Source organism: Choloepus didactylus, chromosome 10 (assembly GCF_015220235.1).
Source record: "Choloepus didactylus isolate mChoDid1 chromosome 10, mChoDid1.pri, whole genome shotgun sequence".
NCBI lineage: Eukaryota > Metazoa > Chordata > Mammalia > Pilosa > Megalonychidae > Choloepus > Choloepus didactylus.
In genome coordinates, this window is record NC_051316.1 from 132,278,067 (window position 1) to 132,300,168 (window position 22,102).

General features: G+C 40.8%; 1 protein-coding gene across 1 annotated transcript in view; it reads left to right on the forward strand.

The window, feature by feature from the left end:
• The window catches only part of CACNA1B (calcium voltage-gated channel subunit alpha1 B), a 243,566-nt gene that overhangs the window by 92,119 nt on the left and 129,345 nt on the right, over positions 1-22,102 (forward strand). The window contains exons 13-15 of the mRNA XM_037851173.1: positions 14,748-14,860; positions 17,327-17,458; positions 17,688-17,760. Coding sequence (XP_037707101.1) covers positions 14,748-14,860; positions 17,327-17,458; positions 17,688-17,760 — 318 coding nt within the window. The remainder of the gene's footprint in view (positions 1-14,747; positions 14,861-17,326; positions 17,459-17,687; positions 17,761-22,102) is intronic.

Genomic DNA, 22,102 nt, shown 5'->3' on the forward strand with positions numbered 1-22,102 from the left:
TGAATAAATCTCTTTGGCGCATACCCCTACTGGATGAAGAGTGTTTTTGTCCTTATCGCCGCCCTCCTTGCACGCCTCTCGCCGAGGACTCTGGCCAACGTCCTCCGCCTCGCCCTCGCCTCCGGGAAAGAGCCCCCGCCGCCGGTACCCTTTAAGCAGCCCCGAGAGCTGAGGGCTCGGCTACCGGCCGCCACTCCCCCTAGAAGCAGTAACCCCGACCGCAGTTTCCTTGAGGAAACAATATCTCATGAAAGATATTGGCCTGTGATTTTTCCTTCCTAGTGATGTCTTTGGTTTTGGTACCAGGGTAAAGCTGGCCTCTGCTTCTACTTTCTGGAAGAGATTGTAGATATTTAATATCATTTCTCATTTAAATGTTTGCTAGAATTCACCAGTGAAACCATCTGGGCCTGATGCTTTCTCTTTTGGATGGTTATTAATTGTCAGTTAAATTTCTTGACTAGATATAGGCCTAATCAGATTATATGTTTCTTCTTGTGCTGGCTTTGTAGATTGTGTTTTTCAAGGAATTGGTCCGTAGTATCCAGGTTATCAAATTTATGGGTGTAGAGTTGCTCATAATATTCCTTTTGTGATGGCCCTCTTTCATTTCTGATATTCATAATTTGTGTCTTCTCTCTTTTTTCTTGGTTAGCCTGGCTAGAGGTTTTACTGTTCTTCTGAATGAACCAGCTTTTGATTTAATTGATTTTCTCATTGATTTACTGTTTTCAATTTCTTTTGATATTTGCTCTAATTTTTATTATTTCTTTTCTTCTGCTTACTTTGAATTTAAGATTATTGATTTTAGATTTTTCTTCTTTTCAAATATACAATTCAATGTTTAAATTACCCCGTAAGCACTACTTTTGCTGCATCCCACAAATTTCAATAAGTTGTATTTTCAATTTTATTTAGTTCAAAATATTTTTAAATTTCTCTTGAGAGTTGTTTTTTGATCCAGGTGTTATTTAGAAGTATGTTGTTTAATATCTGAATGATTTGAGACTTTCTAGTTACCGTTCTGTTATTAATTTCTAGATTAATTCCATTGTGTTCTGAGACCGTACTTTGCATGATACCTATTCTTTTAAATTTGCTAAGGTGTCGAACGGCCTAGGATTGGTCTGTCTTGATGAATGCTCCTTGTGCGCTTGAGAAGAATACGTGTTCTGCTACTGTTGGATGGAGCATCCTATAAATATCTGTTAGATTCAGGTGACTGATGGTGCTGTTCGGGTACTGATTTTCCGCCTGCTGTATCTATTACTGATAGAGGTGAGTTAAAGTCTCCAGCCAACTAGTGGACTTGTCAATTTCTCCTTGTGGTTCTGTCTTTGCCTCACATGTTTTGACACTTTGTTGCTAGGAGGTACACATTCATGGTTGTTATGTCTTCTTGGAGAACTGACCACTTTAACATTATGTAATGGCCCTCCTTATCGCTGATAATTTTCCTTGCTATTAAATCTGCTTTATCTGAAAGTAATATGGCTACTCCAGCTTTCTTTTGATTAGTGTTAGCAGGATGTATCTTTTTCCATCCCTTTACTTTTAATCTGTGTCTTTATATTTAAAGTAGATTTTTTGTAGACAACATATGTTGGGTTTTGCTTTTATTATCCACTCGACATTTCTGTCTTTTAATTGCTGTATTTAGAATATTTATATTTAAAGCGATTATTGATATGGTTGGATTAATATCTGCCATATTTGCAACTGTTTTCCATTCATTGCCCTTATTTTTTTCTTTCTTTCTTTTTGTCTTCCATTCTCTTTTTGGCCTTTTCTAGTTTAATTGAACATTGTACAGGATTCCATTTTTTTCTCCTCTGAGCATTTTAATTACAATTCTTTAAAATTTTTTCTCCATTGCCTTAGAGTTTGCAATATACTTTAACTACTAATATAAGTTCATTTTCAAATAACACTGTGCACTTTATGGGTGGAGCAGGTACCTTATAACAGAATTACCCCGACTCCTCTCTCCTGCCCCTTATAACATTCATTTCACTCATCCCTAAGCTATAAATATGCAGCACTTGTTGCTGTTATTATTTTGAACACACCATTAGCTGTTAGGTAGTTAAGAATGAGAAAAATAGAGAAGATTGTGGGAAGATGTCAGAGTAGAAAACTCCAGGAATCAGTCTTTTCAGCAAAACAACTATTGAACTGGAAGGAACTGTCTGCATAAACTGTTTTGGAACTGTGAGTCTAGGGGAACACCTGCAGCATCCAGGGGAGAGCTAGTGAAGAGGCTGGTAAGTTGCAGTGAATATCAGTGACTGTTACCTTTTGTGTTGTAGCTGTCTCCCCTAGCCCCTGCTCATGTGACAGGCAGCTGTAGGGACTCCTGGTGCAGCTTCTCGGTGCCAGGTTAGGCAGTAAGGACCTTACCGCCCGAAATACTGGGGGTGGGGGTGGGGGTGGGGTCTGACTGATCACTGCTTTTGATTGCCCCTTTTGATCACTGGGGGGCCGGCAAGGAGGGTGGCCTTTGTTTCAATTCACAGGCAGAACAGCAGACTTGTATTAAAGAAGCAGTACCATTTTTCTTTTTTCTTTTCTTTCTCCACTTGGATGCAAAAATAGTTTGGAAAAAGTTACAAACTGATGGCTCCAACCTTCAACAAGAAAAAAAACAAAACAAAACAAAAATACAAACCAGCAATCCTAGAAGGCTGAGGAATAAGATTTCTAGAGTTACAATAACTACATAATCAGAATGCCCAGCTCTTAACAAAAATACTACAAAACACAAAAGAAATTGGAAAGTATGGTCCATTCTCAAGAATAAGAGAATTTGACAGACTTATCTGTGAGGAAGCTCATACATTGGAACGTTTAGTCAAAGACTTTAAATCAATTGTCTTAACTATGTTTGATGAGCTAAAGGGAAGCATGGACAAAGAACTAAATAAAATAAGAAAAATGTTGTCTCAACAAAATAAAGAAATAGAAATTATAAAAAGGCACCAAACAGAAATTCTGGGACTGTAAAGTACAATCACTGAAATGAAAAACTCATTAGAGGGTTTCAGTAACAGACTTGAGCAGGCAGAAGAAAGAATAAGGGAACTTGAAGGCAAAACAATTATAATTATCCAGTGTAAGGAGCAGAAAAGAAAAAGAATGAAGAAATATGAACAGACCCAGAAGGACCTGTGAGACATCATGAAGTTTAACAATATAGGCATATAAGACCTCTGGAAGAACAAAAGAGAGAAAAGAGGGCAGAAAACGTATTTGGAGAAATAATGGCCCCAAACTACACAAATCTGATGAAAGACATGGATATGCACATTCAAGAAACTCAATGAACTCCAAGCAGGATAAATTCAAAGAGATCCACACTGACACATTATATTAAATTGTCAAAATCCAAAGAAAAAGAATCTTGAAAGCAGCAAGAGAGAAGTAATTTGTCATGTACAAGCAGATTTCTCATCAGAAACCACAGAGGCCAGAAAGCAGTGGAATGACATATTTAAAGTCCTTAAAGAAAAAAAATCAACCAAGAATTTTATATCTAGCAAAATTATCCTTCAAGGATGAAGAAGAAATTAAGTCATTTACAGATAAACAAAAGCTGAAGGAGTTTGTTACCAGAAGTCGTGCTCAATAAGAAATACTAAACGGAGTTCGTTAGGCTGAAATGCAGGGATACTGGGCAGAAACTCAAAGTCAAAGAGATAGATAAAGAACATTGGTAAGGGTAACTACATAGGTAATATGAAATCCCATATTATTCATTTTTGTAACTGCTTATTTTCCCTTTATGACCTAAAAAGCAAATGTGTACAATAATAATTACAATCTATGTTAATGGTCATACAATATAAAAAGAAGGAACCTGAGATAATAACAATAAAAGGGGGGAGGGCATAGCTGTATAGGTGTAGTGTGTTTGTATACTACTGAAACTAAGTTGGTATTATTTAAGCTAGGTTGTTATTAGTGTAAGATGTTCATTGTATTCACAAATGTAACCACTAAAAAATAAAAACTTTATTCACAGACGACATGAATCTATATTTAGTAAATCCCCACAAATCCATAAGAAAGCTACTAGAAGTAATAAATAAGTTGAGCAAAGTTGCAGAGTACAAAATCAACACACAAAATTAGGGGAGTTTCTATACACCAGTAATGAACAATCTGAAAAGGAAGGTAAGAAAGCAATTCCACTTCCAGTAGCATCTAAAAATAAAATACTTAGGACTAAATTTAACCAAGGAGGTAAAATACTTGTATACTGAAAACTACAAAACATTGCTGAAATAAATTAAAGAACACATAAATAAATGGCAAGACATGCTGTGTCCATGTATTGGAAGACTTAATATTGTAAAGAAGTCAGTACAACCTAAGGCAATCTGCAGATTCAGTGAGCTCCCTATCAAAATCCCAGCAGCCATTTTTGCAGAGGTGGAAAAGCCAATCCTCAAATTCATATGGAATTGCAGGGGACCCCAGATAGTCAAAACAATCTTGAAAAAGAACAATGTTGGGGGACTCATACTATTTATTTCAAAGTTACTATAAAGCAACAGTAATTTAAACAGTAGGGTACTGGTAAAAGGATATACACATAGACCAATGGATTAGAATTGAGGGTCCAGAAATAAACCCTTACATCTATGGCCAGTTTATTTTTGACAATGGTGCCAAATCCATTAAATGGGGAAAGAATAGTGTCTTTAACAAATGGTGCTGGAACAAATAGAAATTTATATGCAAACAAATAAATTTAGATACCTAAATCAAACCATATAAAAATTAATTCAAAATAGATCAACAAGCTAAATAAAAGAGTTACTACTAAACAAACAAACAAACAACCCCCCCCCAAAAAAAAAAAAACAAAGCAAAACAAAAAAAACAGAAAAGAAACAGGAAAATATCTTCAGGACTTTGTGTTAAGCAGTAGATTCTTAGATTTTACACCCAAAGCGTGAGTAACAAAAGATAAAAAAGTAGATAATCTGGACTTTTAAAACTTTTTATTTTGAAATACTTTCAAATTTAAAGGGCGGTTGCAAAAATAATACAAATCCAATACAGGGAACACCAACATTCCCTTATCCCCCAGATACCCAGATCCACTAATTTTAACATTTTGCCACATTTGCCATATCATTCTATCAATCAATCCATATAACTACCTATCTGTCATCTCTCTGTCTCTCTCTCTCCCTTCCTCCTCTCTTTCTCTCTCATCTATCACCTATCGATCTATCTCTATCATCTATCTTCATCTATCTAATCTATATATATCCATCTATCTATATCAACCTATTTTCTGAACTGTTGAGGGGAGGTTGTATATATCACACTACTTGAACACTTAATACTGCCCATATCTTAAGACAAAGGTATTTTACTTATGCAACCATCTCAAGTGTAGTTATCCAGTTCAAGAAATTTAATATTAATGTAAAGCTTCTTGTCTATATTCCAATTTTTTCATGTGTCCAAATAATATCCTTTTGAGACTTTTATGTTCCATTATTAGATTTTGTCCAGGATCACATATTGCATTTAATGGTCATTGTCTTTTTAGTTGCTCTTATTTCTTTGAAGAGTGGGAACATATACACAACATAAACTTCCCATATCAGCCACACCCAGGCACACCATTCATTGGGATTAGTTACATTCTCAGTGTTGCAGTACCCTCACCAACTCCCTGTCTCCACAAATGGAAAGTCTACACCCATTACGCATTAACTCCCCACTGCCGCCTACCCCCCCCCCCAGGAAACCTGTACTCTACTTTCTGTGTTTGCATATTCTCCAGTATTTTCTTTGTAGCTACCACAAGGCTTAAATTTAACACCCCAAATCTATTACAAACTCATTTGCTTTGATACCAGTTTAACTTCAATAGTATATGCAAATGGTTCCTATACCCCTATGCCCCCCTTTTGTAGTTCTTGTCATGAGTCATAAGTTGCATGCTTGCACATTATGGTCCCAAACCACTGATTTATCATTACATTTTATGTATTTGCCTTTTAGATCCTGTAGGAAGTAAAAAGTGTAGTTACAAACCAAACAAAAAATACAATAGTATTGGCATTTATGTTTACCCATGCCATCACCCTAATTGGAGGTCTGTATTTCTTCATGCAGCCTTGATGTATTGCCTATTGTCCTTTCATCTCAACAAGCAGGACTCTCTTTAGCAACTCTTGTAGAGTCAGTCTAGTGGTGACAAACTCTCTCAGCTTTTATCTAGAAATGTCATAACCTCTCCCTTAGTTTTGAAAGACAGTTTTGCTGGATATAGAATTCTTGGTTGGCAGGTTTTGTTTTTTGTTTTTTTTTTCGCTTTCAGCACTTTAAACATGCCATTCCACTGCTTTCCTGCCACTATGGTTTCCATGAGTAATTGGCATTAATCTTATTGAGGCTCCCTTGTATGTGGCAAATTTCTTCTCTCTCGTGGCTTTCAGAATTCTCTATCCTTGGCATTTGACAGTTTGATTATAATATGTTGTGGTGTGTGTCTATTTGGGTTTATTTTCATTACTGATTTTTTTCTCCTGCCTGTTCTAATCTGCTCTTGATCCTTGTAGGGAATTTTTAATTTGTTACTGTGATTTTTAGCTGTGTTTGGTTCCTTTTCATAATTTCCATTTTTCTATTGATATTCTCTTTGTGTTCATCTATCATTTCCCTGATTTCCCTTAGTTCTTTGTCCATGTTTTCCTTTAGTTCTTAGAGCATATTTGGGGCCATTTAAAAAAGTCTTTGTTTGGTATGAACCAGATCTGGTCCTCCCCAATGGTGGTTTCTAATGCTTTTTCTCATCTGCTTGAACTATCACTTCTACTTCTTTGTATGTCGTATCTTGGTAAAACCTGGCCATTTTGCTATTTTAATGTGTTATTGCTGGAATTTAGACTCTGAGGCATGTGTTTCTTAAGCCTGTATCCAGCTAGTGTTATTACAGAACTTTCCTTGAATTACAGGAGCTGCGGTCGCAGTCTATTTGTCTGGGGGGGGGGGGGGGCGGCCGGTTGCTGAACCCTCGGCTCTCGGCGTTGCTCGGAGGGTACCGGCGGCGGGGGCTCTTTCCCGGAGGCGAGGGCGAGGCGGGGGACTGGGCCCGGTCCCCGGCGGAGGCGTGCAAGGTGTGGAGGGCGGCGAGAAGGAACAGGCAGGACACGGTTCTTTGAGGGTGAAGAAGCCAAGAGAGTTTATTAGGGGAGAGCACAGGTTATATAGGCTGGCATAGAGGGCGGGGGTTGTTACAAGCCAATGCTGAGGGGATAAAGGGTAGGATTGGTTCTGAGAGGGTGCGGAGGTTAGGATTGGTTCTAAGAGGGTGCGGAGGTAGTTTGAAAAGGGGCGGGAGTTGCTCTGGCAACGGTGTCTGGCAACAGTGTATGCGCACTGGTGGTGGCGGGAGTTGCTCTGGCAACGGGGGGTGTGCGAGCAAGATAAGGGGGTGGGGAAAAGGCGGTTCCCTCCGGCAAGCCTCCCCTAACAGTGGTATTTTGGGTGAGGAAATGGGGCCTGCCTCCGGCCTCACTTTCCCAGGCCTGGGGGGCTGTGGAGGGCGCTGTCGCCCGTGCCCACCACCCTCCCCAGGGGCGGATCCGGTCCCCTGGCCCAGGCCCGCCAAGTTGAAGCACGTAATCAGTGTCCCGCAAGGAGCTAAAAACAACAGTAACAAAAAACAACAAGAAAGAAAACACTTTTCCCAGTCTTTGCAGAGTGACCTCAGTGAGTGCTCTATTTCAGAGCTTTTCCATACAATGGGTTTCCATACAATGGGGTTAAATAATAGCTTGAAGCCAAAGTGTAGGGGACTCTCTGATCTTTTCTCCACATATATTTTGTCATTGACATGCACATGTGGCCCCAGGAATTCTTCCTTTTACAAGGTTATGAATATCCCTTCTTCCCTAAGAAATAGTTTCCTTAAGATCCTGGGCACTGTACTGTATGTACTATATGTCCTACAGCCAGCAAACCCTTGCCTTAGGCAGCCATGACTAGATTTCTTTCCCTCAGCATTCTTTGGGGGAGCTCTTTGAGCTGCCTTCTCTGCATAGGACAAGTTCTGGGATGTTCTACACATAGGACAAGTTCTGGTTCAGCTGACTGTCATGGTTCAGAACTGTGTAACATACTGCCTTCGCAGACTTCCAAGTGACTGCTTTCAAAATCGTTGTTTTTCAGCCCAGGAAAAACACATAGAAGTCAATGAAAGCTGTATTCAACTTAGTTTTCATGGTTCAGCTCCTCAGGCTGCCACGACATCTTGGGACAAACATGCATGGTCCCAGTATGTGCTTGAGGGTTACTCTGCTCTCTCTGGAACTGAGACCAGGGACCTGCACTGGGAGACCAGGCTAGCTCCATGCCAATCTCCTGGGGGGGTGGGGGAGGGGCCAGTCAAGGCACCACAAGTTCCTGCCATTTAAAAATAGCTTCTTTCTTGATTCAGCGTGCACCCTGTTACTGCAATCCTTTAACAGCTTTTTGGAGCTTTGAGAAAGATGTTTCTTCCAGTTCTTGTTGGTTCTTCCAAGCTTCTGTGGAGGGATGGATCCCTGAAGCTTTTCCTTCTACCATCGTGATCAAGGCAGGGCCTGAATTCAAAATTAAAAACTTTTGTGCATCAAAGGACATTATCAAGAAATTGCAAAGACAATCTATAGAATGGGACAAAATAGTTGCAAATCATTTATCTGGTAAGGGTTTAACATTCAGAATGTGTAAAGAACTCCTACAGCTCAAGAACAGAAAGACAAATAACCAAATTAAAAAATGGGCAAAGGATGTCAATAGTCATTTCTACAAAGAAGATATACGAATGACCGGTAAGTACATGAAAGATGCTCAATAAATTTAGCCATCAGAGAAATTCACATCAAAACTACAATAAGATACCTCCTCACACCCACTAGGTAGGTATATTTAATATTATGGCTATTATTTTAAAAAATGGAAAATAATAATTGTTGGTGAGGACGTGTTGATAAACAGGAACCTTTGTACATTGTTGGTGGGAAGGTAAAATGTTGCAGCCATTGTGAGAACAGTTTGGTGGCTCCTCAGAAAGTTAAGCATAGAAGTACTATATGATCTGGCAATCCCACTTCTAGATATATATCCCAAAAAATGGAAACTGGGACCCGAACAGCTGTTTCTCTACCAATGTTCATAGCAGCATTATTCACAATAGCCAAAATGTGGAAGCAACCCAAGTATCTATTAACTGATGAATGGTAAACCAAATGAGGTCTATACATGCACTGGATATTATTCAGCTGTAAAAAGAAGCGCTAGTATGTGCTATGACATGGATGAACCTTGAAGCCATCATGTTGAGTGAAGTAAACCAGACACAGAAAGACAAATATTGTATGATTTCTCTAACATGAAACCTTAGAATAAGCAAATTCATGGAGACAGAAAGCAGAATATGGATTACCAGCAGCTGAGGGAGGGGTGAATGGGGAGTTACTGCTTCATGAGTATGTGTTTTTGCTTGTAATGATGAAAATGAGCTGCATAGATAGTGGTAACAGTTACACAACATTGCCAATATACTTTATGTCACATAATTGTATACTTAAAAATGGGTAAAATGCCTTTTTTTTTTACTGATGCATTTTATTTTTAATGCAATTTTATTGAGATATATTCACAAACCATGCAAATCATCCAAAGTATACAATCACTGGCTCACAGTATCATCACATAGTTGTGTATACACCACCATGGTCACTTTTAGAACATTTTCATTACAGCAGAAAAGAAATTAAAAAAGAAAACCCAAATCCTCCCATACCCCTTATCTCCCCTATTATTGACATTTATTACTGTTGATGAAAGAATATTAAAAAACCACTGTTAAATATAGTTCATAGTTTGTAATAGGTACATTTTCCCCATATACCCCCTTTTATTAATTCCTTGTAATAATGCCATACATTTATTCTAGTTCTTGAAAGGACCTTTTTATACTTGTACAGTTAATCACAGGCATTGTTCACCAAAGATTCACTGTTATACATTCCCATTTTTTTTTAACCTCCACCTTTCCTTCTGGTGACATACATGACTCTAAACTTTCCCCTTCTACCACATTCACACACCATTCAGTGCTGTTAATTATTCTCACAATAACATGCTACCATCACCTCTATCCATTTCCAAACATTTGAGTTCAACCTGATTACTCATCAGATACCATGGAAGCGAGAAGGCAGTGGAACAATTATTTAAGATATTGATGCATTTTATTTTAATTAGTTTCATTTAAAAATTCCCTTCTAAATTGTATGGCAATATTAAATGCTATTTTAAAAGCAGAGTATTTATGTACCACAAGACTGTACTTATAAAGTGTGGTTATTTATCTACGTTTTCATCCTTGCCAGGGGCATATACATTATGATATTAGGTAAGAATCATGATTTTGTGTTTTAAATGTTTGGGTTTACATTCAAAGTTATTTTCTGATTGATTTAAATCTTTGTGTTTAGAACTGCATAAAAAGAAAACTAGAATGCAGCCAATGTATTTGATTCTCAGCAATAATATCTGTGGCTTACGTATATGCAAGTAATGGTCTGTTGAATTAATCTCACTTCATATTACTTCTTAGAAAATTCATCATTCAGCATATCCATTGTCACAGGTTCATCTCTTTACACCTCACACCTGTGTTCTCCATTAGAAAAGGCCGTAGCTTTATCAGGTCATGAGTCCGTAGGTTTGGGCTCCATTCAAGCAAGCTCCCACTCAAATAAGAGTGTAGGGACAGATGATAGTTTAAAAATAAAAAACACTCAAGACAGGAATTCAAATTCAATACATATTTACTAAAGGAGCACATAGGGTGATATTTTACCAAGCCTGGGGACTTCTGCTCCTTCCAGAGGCAGCTGAATATGAGATCAGGAGAACCTCAGTCTAAGTTACAGAATATTTACCGAGCCTTTGACTTAGGGTGCATTCAATTAAATCATACTCTATTGTTATGTTTGAACAACGGCTGATGAACTACAGGTTGTAAGCTACAGGTGGTGAACTTTAGGTGGTGAATTAGGTGGGCTGAATAACGAAGGATATTTACAGCACTATTAGAGATTGAAATTTAACCTTGAATGTCTGCAAAACTTTTACTGAAACTATTACTGCTAATTGAGCCATGACTTCTGTAAGAGCAATATCACACATCTTTTACTTATATTAAAGCTAAAAATTAGAAGAGAACTTACTATTATATTTATCTTGATTAGTACAGATTTCTTATTCTATAATTAGTTTAATCATTACATCATGTTGGTAAGCATACATTTGATCAAAACTGTATTCAGCCTTATTGCATTACTTATGAATTATTTATGATTGAAGTGAAAGCTACAGCCCCATCCTGTTTTCTTTTTACACAGAGGATAAGATGGTTACATGTTACCTATATCTAAGAAGGTTGAGAAATAAGGGCTTCCTGCTTTCCTGAAAATAGTCACAGCTTTTCACTGTTTAGCTTTTCCTTCAGTCACAATTTTCTAGTATAGGACTTGAAGGGTATGAATCATCTATCCCAGTTATTCTAGTAAGGCCTTTCCACTTTCTACCATTTGGAAATTGTACTTGGGTATTTCTGGGTAAAAGTTCTGTTAAATAGGCTTCTGTATTTGAAGGAATAACTGGCTTCTCACTATCAGAACAGAAGGCATCAGGTGGTATATGAGAGCAGCAAGGCTCCACAGTTATCTAACCCTTACATAGAGGGAAGGAGTCAGTGTCTTCATTTTCAGATTCCTCGGTGGAGCTGATGCCCTGCAACACCCACACCACCACATCGCTTCAGAATTCGACAATGCTATCCTACATAATTGCAATAGTAAGTCTCATGCAAAGTTCTAGACTCTGCTTAATTGTATACTAAAGGGTTCATATAAAGTATTTTGTTTTCCACTATGAATTTTCTGATGTGAAATCCAGCTGAAGATTTTCCTTAATTGACTTTAGGATTGTTGCTTCCTTAGCATAAGAGTAGTAGTGATAAGGAATGAGTGATCACTGACGACTTGCCTTCATTTGTGACAGTGATGAGAGCTGTATACACTGTGAATTCTCACTTGCCCTACAAGTGTTGCTATATGAATAAATGATTTTGTGTGATTTCTCATGAATAACACCTGGCGCTCCCTCAAGGGGCCTAATCCTCTGGTAAAGATTTGTCCATCGGTGGAGCAGTGGGAGAAGCTTCTTCTACCTTGATTACATGCGTAGTATGAGTTCTCTCGCATTGTGTCTCAGACCATCTAATAAAGGCTTTGATAAACAGGTAACATTCATACTGATTCTCTTAAGTATGAATTGTCTTAGACTGATAAAATAAGCAGAATGGCATATATAACGTTCATAGGGTTTCTGTCCCGTTTGAGTTCTGTCTTCTTGTCTAAGTTAATGAAAGTAAACCAAGGTTTTCCCACATAGATGATATGCTTGTGGTATCTCTCCAGTGTGAGTTCTCTCATGTTGTCTAATGCCAGAACAGTGAGTGAAGGTTTTCCCTTAAAGATGACGTGTATAGTGTTTCTCTCCAGTGTGAGTTCTCTCATGTTGTGTAAAGCTAGAATGATGAGTGAAGGCTTTCCCACAAAGACAACATTCATAAGATTTCTCTACACTGTGAATCCTCTCATGTTGTATGTTAGAACAACAAGAGAAGGCTTTCCCACATAGATAATGTTCATTGGATTTCTCTCCAGTGAGTTCTCTCACATATATTAAGGTTATAAATTCTATTGAAGGCTTTCCCACATAGATGGCATTCATATGGTTTTATTCCAGTGTAAATTCTCTCATGTTGTCTCAAGACTTTCCCACATAGATGACACTCATAAGGTTTCTCTCCAGTGTGAGTTCTCTCATGTTGTCTCAGAGCCCAACATTCAGTGAGGGCTTTCCCATTTAGATGACACTCATAAGGTTTCTCTCCAGTGTGTAGTCTCTCATGTCTTCTCTAGCCAGATCAGTGAGTAAAGGCTTTCCCACACAGATGATATTCACAGGGTTCTCTCCCATTGTGAATTTTCTCATGTAGGCTAAGGTTATAAATTCTCTTGAAGCCTTTCCCGTGTGGATGGCCTTAGTGTTTCTCTCTGAATTGAGTTCCATTGTAACGTATAAGGCCAGAATTTACCGACTAGATCACATTCATAGGATTTACTTTTAGTATGAATGTGCTTTTGTAGATTAAAATATGACTGGTCACTGAGGGCTCTTCCGAATGGCTGAAGTAGGGTTTCTTCCTCATGTGAGTTAACACATGTTGAGTCACTCTGAATCTGTCAGTAAAACTTCTTGACAATTAACTACACATAATGCCATTCTTCTTCTGATGAGATGTTTGCTTCAGTGACATGATGGCAGATATGTCTTTCCTGCAGATATGGTGCATGGATAGCATTTCTTGTTTTTTAAGACCACTTTCCCTGCCTGAATACTGGTTTTGGAAAAATCCAATTCCCTCTTTCCATAGTTCCTCTCCTTGCGCCAACTGGGTACGTACACTGATTTGCAGCCCTGATGTGTAGTAGTTGCATTGTCACTAGCTCTGCTTATGACTATCTTCCTCTGGACTCACAACCAGATAAGCAGTGGACTCTGCCCAAGTACTCCCAGAGCCATGGGCACCTCCCCCGTGGGTCCCATGAGAGTGAAGTCTAAGCTTATTTAATGTGCATTTTATAATAAAAAAATGAAAAAAAGATAAAAAATAATTTTATTTTACCTTCATTTATTCCCTCTTGAATGCTTAGCTTTTCCTTATGTAGAGCCACATTTCTGACCCATGTAATTTTCCTTTTCACTCAATAACTTAACGTTTTTGTAAGGCAGGTCTTCTGGTAAAAAAAAAAAAAATCCCTTAACTTGCGTTTCTCTGGGAATGTCTTTATTTCTCCATCACTTTTGAGGAATAATTTTGCAAGGTGTAGAATTCTAGATTGGTGGGTTTTTTCTTCAATTCTTTGAATATTTCACTCCACTCTCTCTGAGTTGCTTACCCAGGACTGAGATGAGCGTTCTCGGAGTACATGCAAGCAACGATGGGAGGAGGGGCCTCTGCTTACAGGTCACCACTGGGAGGGACCAGAGGCCCTGCTGACCTCCCAGGACACCAGTATCCACAGCACAGTGACACCCCACCAATAAAGCAAACGGGGCAAGCTTGAAAGAATCTGCCCTTGGTGACCCTGTGCGGGCTTCCCAGTCCAGCAGAGGAAAGAAGGAGTCAAGACACAGTTCATGAATTTGACCGTCTTGGAGCAGTGGCAGGACTAGGAAGGGAAGTTACGAGGAAGCAGAGTTCACCTGAGAGTGAACACTCTCGTTTTCAGGGATGTCTGAAGTGGTTTGTGCTGCCCCAGAGTTGTTTAAGGAAGTGTCAGGGTCACCTGACTGAGGTAAAGAACAGATGAGACATTAGACAAGGTGGCTTTAAGATCTGTCAGGAAACCAACAGGCGTAACCTTGCCCCATATCCTGTCTCCCTGCCAACTCCCAGTGTCTGGAGTGGGGATGACTGGGAACACAGGCTGTCCCAAAGATTAAGGAGTTTGAGCTGCATAGGGGGCCAGGTGACTCCTAGAGTTGCAGCATGCACACATGCAGGGACACTGACATGCAGAAGCACTTGCACATGTGCAGGGTGAGTGCACACGCGAGCTGGGCACTGTGAGGCTGATGCTGTCTCCTTACAGGTCATTGTGGGGAGCATCTTTGAAGTGGTCTGGGCTGCGATCAAACCGGGGACCTCCTTTGGGATCAGCGTGCTGCGGGCGCTCCGCTTGCTGAGGATCTTCAAAGTCACAAAGTATGTGGTCCCCGTGCTCCTGGGTGCAGGCCGGGGTGGGATGCTTGGTCCCTGTGCTCTCGGCTGAGGGCCAGGGTGGGACGAAGGCAGCTCCGGCCAAGCGCGATTTTTGCTGACAGTATTGCAAGGAATTCATGGGTACCGGCTTGAACTCAACTGTCTGGAGGCTCTTTTTTGTGGCTTACAATTGGCTCAAATTTAAAAAGATGGTTATGAAGCAGCACGTGCTAAGGCACCAGTGCATCCCTGCAAGACATCTCTGCTCATTGGGCTGCTTCTACCTCAGTGCTGCCAGGTTTCTGGTTCTCCAAGTAGTTTGCGCGACACTATTTCATACCTTCCCTGTCTTGAAACACCCAATCCTGTCTCCACAGCCTTCAAAAGATGACTTTGCTTCATAATTAATAGAGAAAATGCGAGTTACCAGATGGAAGTGTTTTCACCGTCCTGACCCTGATTCCGCCCACTTATCCTGCAGCCCTTGCCCCTGGTGAAGGGAGAGGGCTCAAAGTGATCTGCGGGGCCCGAGTTGGGACTGGCCCCTGAGCCCTGAGCCACTGGCCTCACCAGAGCCAGCTTGGAGCCTGCCCTGCCCCCTCCCAGCCTGCTTGCTCTGCTCTCGGGCCTGACCCTGCACTGTGTCTCGATGAGACGAGGATGCAGCCACATTTTAGTCTTACCATTTGATTCTTCAGATAACCCTGTGTTCCAGTTTGCTAATGCTGCCATTTTGCAAAACACCAGAAATGGATCGGCTTTTATAAACAGGGTTTATTTGGTTACAAAGTTACAGTCTTAAGGCCATTAAATGTCCAAGTTAAGGCATCAACAATTGGGTACCTTCACTGGAGGATGGCCAGTATCGTCTGGAAAAACTCTGTTAGTTCAGAAGGCACCTGGCTGGTGTCTGCTTGCTCCCAGGTGGCATTTCAAAATGCTGTTCTCCAAAATGTTTCTCTTAGGGCATTTTACCCTCTCTTAGCTGCAGCTCCTCTTCAAAATGTCACTCTCAGTTGCTCTGAGGTCCTTCTGTCTGTGAACTCCTGTATCTAACTCCAGTATCCATGTTAACACCCGCCCTGAATAGGTGGGTTAACACCTCCATGGAAATTATCCAATCAAACTTTTCACTCACATTTGATTGAGTTACATCTCCATGGAAACAATCAATCAAAGAATTCCAATCTAATCAACACTAATACGTCGGCCCCACAAGATTGCATCAAAGATAATGGCATTTTGGGGGCCATGGTGCATTCAAACTGGCATACCCCATAAGCAAGTCGCTCTGTTCTGCAGTAGGATGAGACCTGATGGAACGCAGTTAGCAAGAGGGGCGGGGGCTAAAGTCTGCCCCCTGCCCTGCTAGAGGTTGGAGGGCAAGAGGGAGAGAAAACTCTTCACCATGATCTTATCAGCAGCAAAAGCTGATGTAATGCACACTTCCAGGATTTAAATCACATTTGTAAAGTGTTCAGTATGGGGCCCTGTAAATGGAGGACGCTTGATAAGTGTTAGCTATAGATGATGTTGTTAACACTTTCTTCACGCCTGAAGTGACACTCAAGGGGCAACAGAAGGTGCAGTTTAAGCAGGGAAGGGCATTTCAGGGTGAGGGAATAGCTCTGCGGAGGCACAGAGGTACATGGGTGTGTCCCCAGGGGCCTGGGGGTGATCCCCGTTGGCTGCTGGGAAGTCTGAGCCCCGGGTCTCCTGGGAAGGCTCCCACCAGGCCTGGAGGAGCCGTCGCCAGCGAGACTGTCGGTGGATCGGGTGGGCGCCAGACCTTGTTGGGGACACAGATGTGACTGAGAGGGACAGTCTCTGCCCCAGCGTTCGTGGGCAGGATGGAGGGGGGAAGGGCATTGAGGGAGGCCAAGGAAATAGATCCTGTCGTGTCCCCATCCCCAGGGCAGGCCAGACCCGCCCCTGGTTCTTGGGGGCGCTCGCCTCACCACCAAGCACACCGCCTGGTTCAGCTGTGCTTTCCTCACTGCCAGACGTGCCCGCTGAGGGTGGGTCTGTGTCCTGGCTCAGCTCCTCATCCTGTTGCCTGCTGATAACAGGCAATCACGAGACCCGTGGCTGACGGATGCTGGGGGGAGAGAGGGAGAGGGTGGGCCAGGGGGGAGGTCCGGGTTTTGGCTGCCTGGTGGACAGTAGCGTCTTCCAGCTGAGAAGAGGGATGGGAGGAGGAGCAGGTTGAGAGGGAGCTGGTGAGCGGAGCACTGGACACGTGCCTTGGCCTCTCGGTGGGGCCTCAGGTAGAGTCGTCCGGGATGGTGGGTCTGGGGCTCCCAGGCAGGCTCCAGCCACAGACCTCCATGGGAGCATCAGGGCTCGGAAGGGCACAGAAGGCACAGGCTGGGTGCAGAGGGCCGCGCAGGGGTGAAGCTTGGAGCCCAGAGCTTGCGTCCCCGCCAGGCTCAGCCCGGGGCCAGCCCAGAGCCGCCCGGCTCCTTCTAGGTACTGGAGCTCCCTGCGGAACCTGGTGGTGTCTCTGCTCAACTCCATGAAGTCCATCATCAGCCTCCTCTTCCTGCTCTTCCTCTTCATTGTGGTCTTCGCTTTGCTGGGGATGCAGCTCTTCGGGGGCCAGTAAGTGGGGCCCCGCGGGGGAGGCTATGAACTGGGCACCACTGGGGGGTCAGAGGCTCCGAGCAGGCGGTGCTGCCCGGATGTCCCCACGTGTCCTCCATCCCTGAAGGCCCCTGGTGGGGATTTAGGGGGTTCCCCCAGGCTGGCGACTCTGAGAAATCAGCCCACTGCAGCCCGTGTCAAGCTCCTCATGGAGCTGCCTCTTCCCAAGACTTCTTGTTTTCCTCAGGTTCAACTTTCAAGATGAGACTCCAACCACTAACTTTGACACGTTCCCCGCTGCCATCCTCACTGTCTTCCAGGTAAGGGTCCTTGCTCTCTGCACGGTCCCGGCCTGCTGGGAGTGTTGGGGAGCTAGTGTCTCCCGTCAGCCTCCCCGTGCTTCCTGAGCACAACCCAGAAAGCACTTAGCACAACACTTAAGAGACCACGTGGGAAGTAGGCATAGGTAGGTCTGCAGCGTGCGGGTCTCTAGTTCTGGACCCCGGCCTGACTGGGAGGGAAGCCGGGTGCTGCGGTGCCAGCAAAGGAGAGTTTAGCTCCTTGGGGAACAGACTGTCTGGCAGACACTGTGCTTCAAATCACCAACTTATCTTCTTGACAGCTTGGACCTGGACTCGTGTCTGTCTTTTATTCTTTGAGAACTAAAGCACAAACACTCTTTAAACCCCTCCTCCCAGTGTCTAAGACCCTCAAGTTCTTTTTTGTATCTGGAGAGCACGCTCAGACAGAGCTCCTTGGAAATCAAGACTATGGGCCCATTTTCTGAATGATGTTGCTATGACTAACTTCACCAATATATTGATGCCACTGTGCACTGCCTTCCTACTGACCCTCCTTGTGTACATCAGAGACCGTGTTGTTCACCCACCATGACTCTTGGATAGCCTTTCAGGCTGCATGTCTTCCAAGCTATGGACGTCATTTGCTGTCCCCAGCCTCTGAGGCTGTCAGCCCCATGGGACTTGTCTTTTTGCTTCCCATTCTATGTCCTGATCTCCTGGCAGCCCAGGCTTGGCTCACCATTCGTATTGCTTTGCCTTCATTGCCCTCTTCCTGATTCCCTGTGTCTGCCATTCATGATTCCTCTGGACAGTTGTGGTCCTGTAGTCACACAGGAAGAAGTCACTCCTTCCTGTAGGCCTCCTCTGCTCAATAGCCAAGTGGCTCACAATCCCTAGGAAAGTTTATGTGGCTAACCCTAACCCTAAATTACAAAGTATATGAAGAAATAGGAAATTAGGGCCCACTCATGGGAAAAAATAATTTGACAGAAATCATTTCTCAGGAAGCCCAGACATAGGAATCACTGGTCAAAGATATTAAGTCAACTATTTAAAATGTTCTCCATGAGCTAAAAGAAACCATGGACAAAGAAATAAAGGAAATTAGAATGATGTATGAACAAATAGGGTATATCAATAAAGAGAAAGAAATTATATAAAGGAGCCAAGTGAAATTCTAAGGATAAAATATACAATTGCTAAAATGAAAAATTCCTTAGAGGGGTTCAACAGCAGATTTGAACAGGCATGAGAAATAACCGGCAAGCTTGCAGATAAGGCAATTGAAATTATCCAGTCTGGGGGGCAGAAAGGGAAAGAATGAAGAAAAGTGAATAGAGCTGAAAAAATCTCTGGGACATCACTGCACGTACCAAGATACACATCTTGAGAGTCTGAGAAGAAGAGGAGAGAAAGAGGCAGGAAAAACATTTGAAGAAATAGTGGCTGAAAACTTCCCAAATTTGATGAAAGACATGAATGCACACATCCAAGAGGCACAACAAACTCCAAACAGGATAAACTCAAAGATATCCACAATGACATACATTATAGTCAAACTGTTGAAAGAAAAAGACAAAGAATCTTGAAAGCAGCAAGACAGACACAACTCCTCAAGGACAAGGGATCCTTAATAAGATTAGCACTAATTTCTCATCAGAAATCATGGAGGCCAGAAGACAGTGGAATGGCACATTTAAAGTCCTGAAGGAAAAACCTGTCAACAAAGAATTCTCTATCTGGCAAAACAATAATGAAAACTAGGAAATTAAGACATTCCCAGAAAAACAAAACCTGAGGAAATTGGTTATTTGTAGACCCCCCTACAAGATGCTAAAGGGAAGCTAATAGGTTGGACAGGAAGGCCACTAGACTAACCCTGAGCCAAATGAAGAAATAAAGGACACTGGGAGGGGTAACTTCATCAGTAAATAGAAAACCAGTATTAGTGTACTCTTGGTTTGTAATGCCTCTTTTTTCCTATATAATTTAAAATGTAAATGTATAAAACAGTAGTTACAAATCTATGTCATGGGCACACAATGTATAAAGATGCTGTCTTTTCCATTATGATATAAAAGGGGTATGATAGAGATGCGCAGGAGCAAAGTGTTTTTATACTGTGGAAAGGTAAGTTGGTATTAGTCAAAGTAGGTTGTTATAAGTTTAAGATGTTAATTGTAATCTCCAAGATTATACTTGAAAATAAGATTACACTCAGTTATTTCACTAAGAAAGTAACTAAAAAAAAAAAAAAGGGAAAGAATAAGGGAATCAAAAAGGTACACTGCCAAAAAAGCAACTAAATACAAAAAAGATAGTATTGGTGGAATGGAGAAACAAAAAACATACAACAAAACATACAGAAAAGAAGTAGACAAATGAATGGTGGAAGTAAGTCCTCCCATATCACCTTAAATATAGATGGATTAAATTCTCAAATTAAAAGTCAGAGAATGTAGGAATGGATTTTTTAAAAAAAAAACCCACAAAACATGATCCATTTATATCCATGATCTAAGAGAAATACTTTAGATACAAAGATAAATGAGGTTTAGAAAATAAAAGCCTGGAAAAACATTCTATGCAAATAGTAACCAAAAGAGAGCTGAAGTGGCCATATTGTCAGACAGACTAGACATTAAGTCAAAAAAGATCATAAAAAGGATATTATACATTGATAAAAGGGCCAATCCAGCAAAAGAGAACAATTATAAACATATACATGCTAACAACAAAGCCCCAAAATATATGAAACAAACTGACAGAAATGAAGGGAGAGATACAGTTCTACAATAATAGTCAGAGAATGCAGCATCCCACTTTCTATAATGGATAGAACAATCAGACAAAGATTAACAAGGAGATAGAGGAATTGCACAGCAATACAAACTAATCAAACTTAAAAGACATATTCAGAAAACTCCACCCCAAAACAACAGAATACACATTCTTGTCAAGTGTACATGGAATATTCTCCAGGATAGACCATAAGTTAGACCACAAATGAAGTATTAATCTAAAAATATTGAAATCATTCAAAATATCTTTTCAGACCACAATGGAATGGAACTAGAAATTAATAACAGAAGGAAAACTTGAAAACTCACAAATATATGAGAATTAAACAACACACTGTTAAACAACCAATGGGTAAGAGAAGAAATCACAAGGAAAACTAGAAAATAGTTTTGAGACGAATGAAAATGAAAACACAACCTATCAGGTCTTATAGAATGCAACAAAAGCAATTCTAGAAGGGAAATTTACAGTTTTCAGTTCCTGTGTTATGTAAGAAGAAGATTTCACATCAATAACCTAACTGGATACCTTAATGAGTTAGGAAAAGAAGATCAAATTAAACCCAAAGCTAGCAGAAGGAAAGAAACAGTAAAGATTACAACAGAGATAAATGCTGTATAGAATGGAAAAACAATAGAGCATATCAACAAAACCAGAAGTTGATTCTTTGCGAAGATCAACACAATTGACAAACCTTTAGCTAGGTTAAGAAAAAAGAGAAAAAAGATCCAAATTACTAAAATAAGAGATGAAAGTGAGGACATTACTTCCAACTTTACAGAAAAAAAACATTCATTAGAGAATATTATGAACAATTGTATACCAACAAATTGGATAACCTAGATAAAAGAGACAAATCCCTAGAAACATGCAAACTACTAAAACTGACCCAAAAAGAAATAGATAATATGATCTGTAACAAGTAAGAAGATTAAATCAGTAACCAAAAACCTCCCAACAAAGAAATACCCAAAACCAGATGGAGTCACTGATGAATTCTACCAAACCTTTAAAGAATAATTAACACCATTTCTTCTCAAACTCTTTCAAAAATTTGAAGAGGATGGAGCACTTCCTAAATCATTCTGTGAAGCCGGTGTTATCCTGATACCAAAGCCAGACAAAGACACAAGAAGAAAATTACAAGCCAATATTCCTTATGATTATAATGCAAAAATCCTCAACAAAGACTAGCAAACAAAAAAGTAGCAGCCTATTAAAAGGATTATACATCACAACCAAGTAGGATTTATCCCAGGAATGCAAGAGTGGGTCAGCATATGAAACTCAATCAATGGTATACACCACATTAATAGAACAAAGGAAGAAAACCACAGAATCATCTCAATTGATGCAGAAAAGACATTTGACAAAATCCAAAACCATTTCATGATTAAAACCTCAGTAAACTAGGAGTAGAAGGGAACTTTCTCAACATGATAAAGGCCATATATGAAAAGCTCACAACTAACATCATAGTCAAGGGTGAAAGACTGAAAGCTTTTCCCCTAAGATCAGGAACAAGACAATGATGTCTGCTGTCACTACTTCTATTCAA